This window comes from Oncorhynchus masou, unplaced genomic scaffold, assembly GCF_036934945.1.
Source record: "Oncorhynchus masou masou isolate Uvic2021 unplaced genomic scaffold, UVic_Omas_1.1 unplaced_scaffold_1237, whole genome shotgun sequence".
NCBI classification, from domain to species: Eukaryota; Metazoa; Chordata; class Actinopteri; order Salmoniformes; family Salmonidae; genus Oncorhynchus; species Oncorhynchus masou.
Genome location: NW_027002181.1, coordinates 175,001 through 183,120, shown reverse-complemented (window position 1 = coordinate 183,120; position 8,120 = coordinate 175,001). Strand labels below are relative to the sequence as shown.

Sequence of the window (8,120 nt, the reverse complement as noted above, 5' to 3'; positions counted from 1 at the left end):
ACAGTACAACCCACTGCAGACAGTGAGTTGTGTAGGCTAGGTAGTACAGTACAACCCACTGCAGACAGTGAGTTGTGTAGGCTAGGTAGTACAGTACAACCCACTGCAGACAGTGAGTTGTGTAGGCTAGGTAGTACAGTACAACCCACTGCAGACAGTGTGTTGTGTAGGCTAGGTAGTACAGTACAACCCACTGCAGACAGTGAGTTGTGTAGGCTAGGTAGTACAGTACAACCCACTGCAGACAGTGAGTTGTGTAGGCTAGGTAGTACAGTACAACCCACTGCAGACAGTGAGTTGTGTAGGCTAGGTAGTACAGTACAACCCACTGCAGACAGTGAGTTGTGTAGGCTAGGTAGTACAGTACAACCCACTGCAGACAGTGAGTTGTGTAGGCTAGGTAGTACAGTACAACCCACTGCAGACAGTGAGTTGTGTAGGCTAGGTAGTACAGTACAACCCACTGCAGACAGTGATTTGTGTAGGTTAGGTAGTACAGTACAACCCTCTGCAGACAGTGAGTTGTGTAGGCTAGGTAGTACAGTACAACCCACTGCAGACAGTGAGTTGTGTAGGCTAGGTAGTACAGTACAACCCACTGCAGACAGTGATTTGTGTAGGCTAGGTAGTACAGTACAACCCACTGCAGACAGTGAGTTGTGTAGGCTAGGTAGTACAGTACAACCCACTGCAGACAGTGAGTTGTGTAGGCTAGGTAGTACAGTACAACCCACTGCAGACAGTGAGTTGTGTAGGCTAGGTAGTACAGTACAACCCACTGCAGACAGTGATTTGTGTAGGCTAGGTAGTACAGTACAACCCACTGCAGACAGTGATTTGTGTAGGCTAGGTAGTACAGTACAACCCACTGCAGACAGTGAGTTGTGTAGGCTAGGTAGTACAGTACAACCCTCTGGTTGATCACGACTCTGCTCTCTCTGCCTTTCTGTCTGACGCACACACACACAAGCACACACACACACGCACACTCACACACACACTCACTCACACACACACACACACACACACACACACACACACACACACACACACACACACACACACACACACACACACACACACACACACACACACACACACACACACACACACACTCTCTCTCTCTTTCTCTTGCTCTCTATTTCTGTCTGTAGGACTCATGAAATGTGTTATGCAATAAAGTCAATGAAGTCAAGTCCCTGACTCAATGTCCTCTTACTCCCACTCTCTCCTCTTCCGCCCCTAACGGAGACGCACACTATAATACATGGTCAAAAATGTTTTTTTATTCATTTCAAAAATATATATTTCACAAGACCAATTGAGACCAATTGCACAACTTCTGCACATTTGGTAGGCTATTAGTAGTGTTCAAGTCCCTGGTGCAAATACTATTCACAGTCATATCTACATTTAGCAGAATGCATTTGTGGAAATCAAACATGATTGTTTTTCCTCGCTCCACACACCCTTATAAACCAGTCCAGTCTGTCTTTGGCTCCTTCACTGAATCTGACACTTCTCCAGCGGCTTGCCCGGCTTCCGTGTGGAGTCGGGGCCGAGGACTTGACGGAGATCTGTGCTGAAACTCGGCCGTCGAGCGAGCGGATACAGCGCCCCACACGGAGCCTTACAACCCGTGGCCTGGCTCCCTCTCCCGGCCGCTCTGCACTCTTTCAGCGCCTGGTACGACCGAATCGAAACTTTGCGGTGCTGCGACGGACTAGTTTCCGTTGGCAACCCGCCCCGTTTAGCCAGAGCCTCGAATACCTCCTCCAGATTAGTGCGGTCTTTGGCGGAGGTCTCGAAGTAGGCGCAGTCCTCACCGAGGGCTCGGAGCACCTCTGCCCGGGAAAGTACTCTCTCCGCTGGGGACAAGTCCACCTTGTTAGCGCAGACTACCGTGGGGACCCGTGCGCTCTGGCCCGGCCTGGTGGGCTTGAGGAGCTTGGTTTTGGCCGCGAGGATCTCAGTGCGCAGGGCACACACCTCCTCGAACGAGCTCCGGTCGTCCAGGGTGAAGACCAGAAGGAATATGTCACCTATACAAAACACATGAGGAGACCGAAATATTATAGCCTATATTTTCATTATAGCCTACATTGTCATATTCTCATTAGCAATTTGAACTGAAGTTCATTCTGGGATAAATATTATATTATATTATGTTTTATTATATTCTATATTCTATTCTATCCATAACTTATACGTCCATATACACATTTATATTCTCTCTCATCGTTTATAAAGCAAGCATGTCCACTTTTACGCACACCACATCTACGCGGAGAGAGAGACTTATTCATTTGTAAGCATTTACATCTTTAACACTGCGATAACAACTGTTGAGGCACCTCCAGCACGCTCCAACATAGAGACCATGATAAGGACTCCCGTTATTGCCTACATCCCCGTTACGCACCGGTTAGTATGGAGAGCCTGCGTTTCGCCGGGAAGCTCCTCTCTCCGGAGGCGTCAAGTACGTCGATCTGATACGTCTCCCCGCGGATGTGGAACATTTTCCGGAGGAAATCCTCGGAGGTGGGCTGGTACTCCTCCACGAAGCCGTCCCAGAGGTACCGTCGCAAGATTGAAGTCTTGCCCACCCGGGGCGCACCCAGAACCACGATGCGCCTGCAGTTCTGCGGCTTGGTGGAGCTCAGCGGGTCCTGCGGAGAGTCCTGGGCGAGCCTTGGGTCGTCCTCGCCGAACCGAATCTGCCCCTGGAGAACCAGAGCAGATAGCTGGTCCAGTGGCGACCTCTTGCAAGAGTGGCCATCGGAGTGAGGTGGAAGCCAGCTAGCTGTGCTTTGGGACCGCACCACCCTCCCCTTCTTTTCCTGGTGCTTCCACTGAGACGTGACCATTTTAAGGAAACCCATGCTGGCTTTGAGCCCCGGTGAGTTCAGGTGCTGGGTTACGTTTTTGTATGCCAGCAGGACCTTGGAGGAGCCGGGGCTCAGGGCTCTGGTCCCGGGGAACTGAGAAGGTTCAGCCCGCTGATGGGCGACGGGCATGTTGGTTGTGGTGGTCGGTGAGCAAGTGGATGGGTTACCTTTTACCTCCATAATGTTGTCTCACTTAAGCGGTATGTGAAATGTAGCCTGTAATAGCATGTAGGGCAGTGTGGATGCCTGGGTGGATCCTGTAATATTCCAACCTGTAGGGCAGTGTGGATGCCTGGGTGGATCCTGTAATATTCCAACCTGTGAGGTTTGGACACTACATGTGGTCCTCGTGACACCTGTGTGTTTGCGCACATCTAGTCTGGGTGGTACAGAAACAGATGCATTTTGGTGTTGTTTTTATACCCATGCACGCGCCTGGCTCGTCCGCGTCACACGGCATGGGTCATCTGCTCGTCTCTCTCAACAGCTAGTTGCCAGAACTGCTGATTGACAGAAGCGGAGAGATTGTTATGTTCTCCTGGAGGACACCGAGTGTTCGGCGATTATGGAACAATGGAAGCGGCCAGTTCTACTGCAATGTGCACCGCCAAGACAGGCACTCTGAGGGTTTTGCGAACGCTGTGGTGGTTGGATAAATTGAGGCTATGGGAGATTGTGATGATCTGGTGTTCTTTAATTAAATATCAACATACAAAGAAGCCATATGTATGTGTTTACCAACTGCTGGCACACTGTGACACATCTGGCCTTTAGCCTTTTTGTATGAGCTGAAATAAGCCTTACAAGCCTATTCACTATTGGCGAGATCAATTACATTTTCTTTCCTTTTCGTTACATTTTGGGATTAAATAGTCCAACAAATAAAGACCTAATGTATTGAGGAACAAAACATGAGAGCATCGGAAATTCTCATTCGGCGCTGTTGGATTTAATTGTTGTCCGACAGAAAGTGAGCATCCCTTTAACAGCAGCCAAGCGTCCGTTGCCATGGGTACCGTGAGCCAGCGGGGAGAAAGACACGAATGACAAGGCTAGATGCTAGCTATCAAAAATTTACTCAACGAAGAAGTTGCTTTTGTATACATTGTATAAATCTCACTGTTTAGGGACAATTGTAACTTTCTTGTCTCCCTGCGTGACACCAATTTACTTTAGCTAAAACAACTTGCTCAGCTGCCTAGTTGACTAACTAGCTAGGCTACAACTAACTAACGTTACCTTAGCTAGCCTAAGCATTGACATGGCAAGTTTAGGCAAATCCACTGGCAAAACTCCCAAAAAGGAGGCGAGACCTCGGACCCCGCCAGGTATGTAAGAATATAGCTAGCTAACATAGCTGTTATACTATTAGCTAGCTAACTAAACACACACACACTTAACATTATCCTCCTGACCCCTCCCGCTCTTCCTCTCTCTGTTTGTTAACGTTAGTCCATACGTGTGTGTATGGGGGGAAGAATGTAGCAGGCCCGGTCGATAGTCATGTATCGAGAATTTGTTCTCAGTCAACTTACCTGGTAAAATAGGTGTGAAATATAATTAAAATAAAAGAGAGGGAGAAAGAAGAGAGATAGGAACAAGACCACCAAGGACACAGTGAAAAAAAAGAGACATTCTCGAGGCATAGGTGTGTATTTGTTTACGTGGGGCTCTGTCGTTATGTGTGTGTGTGTGTTTATCTGTGTGTGTGTGTTTATTTTTGTGTGAACGCTGGTGTGTGTGTGTACATAATGAGGATGCAGCCACAAAAGCGAGTGCATGTGGAGCCTCAGTGTCCCCGTTGCCTTCCATTGTGTGCCAAGGACACCCACTATGAAGGATGAGACTCCTGCAGTTTTTTCTTTTATCCCTTCTGTGGCCTTCCCTCACTCTCCGCAAGGTGCTACCCTCCCCTGGCAACCACACAGAATGTACTGAGCCTCAACAGGTGGCCTACCCTCACTCTCTGCAAGGTGCTACCCTCCCCTGGCAACCACACAGAATGTACTGAGCCTCAGAACAGGTGGCCTACCCTCACTCTCCGCAAGGTGCTACCCTCCCCTGACAACCACACAGAATGTACTGAGCCTCAACAGGTGGCCTACCCTCACTCTCCGCAAGGTGCTACCCTCCCCTGACAACCACACAGAATGTACTGAGCCTCAGAACAGGTGGCAGGGAGAGGGGGGGGGTAGAAAAAGATAGAAAAGCAAAAGGTAGAGAAGCAAAAGTTGTGTGGTGGTCATGGTAACCAACGACCGACTCAAAAGATGAGCGGTGGGTTGTGTGGTGGTCATGGTAACCAGGGACAGACTCAAAATATGAGCGGTGGGTTGTGTGCTGGTCATGGTAACCAGGGACAAACTCAAAAGATGAGCGGTGGGTTGTGTGGTGGTCATGGTAACCAGGGACAGACTCAAAAGATTAGCTGAAGATGAATAGAATTGCATAACTGTGTGTGTGTGTGTATGAATATTCTGCTCCACTCTTTCTCTCAAGGTCAAGGAGGTCAGTGAGTGATGTAACAATAGCTTTGCTAGCAGCAAATCACGGTCTACATTTCAGATGTAGCCTGGTCTATGGGTTAGTGTTTGTAAAGTCAGATGCTGTTGGTTCAGTAGTTCAGATGTAGCCTGGTCTATGGGTTAGTGTTTGTAAAGTCAGATGCTGTTGGTTCAGTAGTTCAGATGTAGCCTGGTCTATGAGTAGGTGATTGTTAAGCTTGATGCTGTTGGTTCAGTAGTTGGCTGTGTGTGTCATCCCAGGAAACTTGGTTTTCCCCATGTAAGTGCAAGCCAAAAGAAATACACTCAGAAATGGGGAAGCTTGGTTTATTATTCAGAATTTGAACAGGTGCCATGTTGGCCCCATATGCTTGGAATGAAACAGTTGGTTCTCTCCTGTCCTCTTCCTGTCCTCTCGTCTCCAGAGAAGAAACGTCTGAAAGTGTCAGAGGATTTCTCCTCCTGTCTGAGTGAAGAGCAGCCTCAGAGCCCCACTCTTAAAGGAGAGGACATCCAGGCCCTGGCCATCAGACCTGAGGACCTGGAGAAGGTGTGTGTGTGCATGTGTACATAATTTTTGTGTGTGCGCATGTGTGTATGTGTGTGTACATAATGTGTGTGTGTATGTTTGTGTGTGTGGGTGTTTTTTTTATTTTTTATTTAACCTTTATTTAACCAGGTAGGCTAGTTGAGAACAAGTTCTCATTTACAATTGCGACCTGGCCAAGATAAAGCAAAGCAGTTCGACACATACAACGACACAGAGTTACACATGGAGTAAAACAAACATACAGTCAATAATACAGTATAAACAAGTCTATATACAATGTGAGAAAATGAGGTGAGATAAGGGAGGTAAAGGCAAAAAAAGGCCATGGTGGCAAAGTAAATACAATATAGCAAGTAAAACACTGGAATGGTAGATTTGCAGTGGAAGAATGTGCAAAGTAGAAATAAAAATAATGGGGTGCAAAGGAGCAAAATAAATAAAATAAATACAGTAGGGAAAGAGGTAGTTGTTTGGGCTGTTTGGGTGTGTGTGGGTGTGTGTGTACGTAAGGTGTGTGTGGGTGTGTGTGTGTGTGTACGTAAGGTGTGTGTGGGTGTGTGTGTATGTAAGGTGTGTGTGGGTGTGTGTGTATGTAAGGTGTGTGTGGGTGTGTGTGTACGTAAGGTGTGTGTGGGTGTGTGTGTGTACGTAAGGTGTGTGTGTATGTAAGGTGTGTGTGGGTGTGTGTGTATGTAAGGTGTGTGTGGGTGGGTGTGTGTGTACGTAAGGTGTGTGTGTGGGTGTGTGTGTACGTAAGGTGTGTGTGGGTGTGTGTGTATGTAAGGTGTGTGTGTGGGTGTGTGTGTACGTAAGGTGTGTGTGGGTGTGTGTACGTAAGGTGTGTGTGGGTGTGTGTGTATGTAAGGTGTGTGTGGGTGTGTGTGTACGTAAGGTGTGTGTGTACGTAAGGTGGGTGTGTGTACGTAAGGTGTGTGTGTATGTAAGGTGTGTGTATGCAAGGTGTGTGTGTACGTAAGGTGTGTGTGTATGTAAGGTGTGTGTGTATGTAAGGTGTGTGTGTATGTAAGGTGTGTGTGTGTGTAAGGTGTGTGTATGCATACCTAATAGTAACGGGATACGTAGTCAGTGGCACAACTGAATGCATTCAACCAAAATGTGTTTTCCTCATTTAACCCTCTGAATCAGAGAGGTGCCGGGGGAGCAGTTCCTGGTGGAGATTAGCTGGGCAGATTTATCCACCTTTCCGGCTCGAGGTTTCGAAGTAGCAACTTTATAGTGACAGTCCCAACCCTCTAACTGCCAGGCTACCTGCCATCCTTTTGTGTGTGTGTGTGTGTGTGTGTGTGTGTGTGTGTGTGTGTGTTTGTGTGTACGTCCATAGTTGCGGGTGCCCCAGCCCCCTAAAGAACCCCAGAAACCTGCAGCTGTGACCCGCGTGCTGGTGCGTAAGACCCGCCCACCTGATGACATCAGAAAGGGGTTGAGGGTAGCGGTGGCCCGCCCCCTGGCCCAGGACACCAGCACACAGCCACTGGACTACACAGGTGAGCTGACTACACTGCCCCTTCTGGCCAGAGGTGTGAAGTACAGGTGGGGTGTATCACGGTTGTGGTCACTGTGACGTAGAATTCCTGGTCCTAGAGAGTGTGGGATTCTCAAGCCCGTGATTAGTTCAATCAGGTGTGTGGGATTCTCAAGCCCGTGATTAGTTCAATCAGGTGTGTGGGATTCTCAAGCCCGTGATTAGTTCAATCAGGTGTGTGGGATTCTCAAGCCCGTGATTAGTTCAATCAGGTGTGTTTTAGAGCTGGGCTGGTGCAAAAGCCTGCAACTATAGCCGTTCAGGACCAGGTGTCTGTGACCAGTGGTGGAGACAAACAGGACACGTAGCTGCTGCTCATGTTGGTATCTGTACTGATGGTGCAAGAGCTATGACAAGAAGACATAGTGGAGTGGTAACGCAGGTGTCATCAGTTGCTCCCGATGCTACTTGGGTACACTGCAGCATCCACCAAGAGGATCTTGCTGCCAAGGGAATGCCTGACAGCTTGAAAGACGTTTTGGACACGACAGTGAAAATGGTTAACTTTGTTAAAATAAAGCCCCTGAACTCTTGTGTATTTTCTGCATTATGCAATAGTATGGGCAGCGACCATGTAACGCTTTTACAACATACAGAGGTGCGCTGGTTATCAAGGGGCAAAGTAGTGACACTTA

At 48.2% G+C, this 8,120-nt stretch overlaps 2 protein-coding genes across 2 annotated transcripts in view; one reads left to right on the top strand and one right to left on the bottom strand.

Annotated features, from left to right (window-relative positions):
• Positions 1-1,362: 1,362 nt before the first annotated feature.
• LOC135530024 (GTP-binding protein Rhes-like) lies at positions 1,363-3,058 on the bottom strand. Its single transcript, XM_064958410.1, has 2 exons — positions 2,423-3,058; positions 1,363-2,042 (listed from the first exon to the last, which is right to left on the bottom strand). The coding sequence occupies exons 1-2, from the start codon at positions 3,015-3,017 to the stop codon at positions 1,504-1,506; spliced, it is 1,134 nt and encodes a 377-aa protein (XP_064814482.1). The 5' UTR covers positions 3,018-3,058; the 3' UTR covers positions 1,363-1,503.
• A 1,830-nt stretch (positions 3,059-4,888) lies between these two features.
• Positions 4,889-8,120, top strand: part of LOC135530025 (MYCBP-associated protein-like) — a 70,979-nt gene continuing 67,747 nt past the window's right edge. Inside the window, exons 1-2 of the mRNA XM_064958411.1 lie at positions 4,889-5,942; positions 7,285-7,447. Of these exons, the coding sequence (XP_064814483.1) occupies positions 5,760-5,942; positions 7,285-7,447 (346 nt within the window). The 5' untranslated portion in view covers positions 4,889-5,759. The remainder of the gene's footprint in view (positions 5,943-7,284; positions 7,448-8,120) is intronic.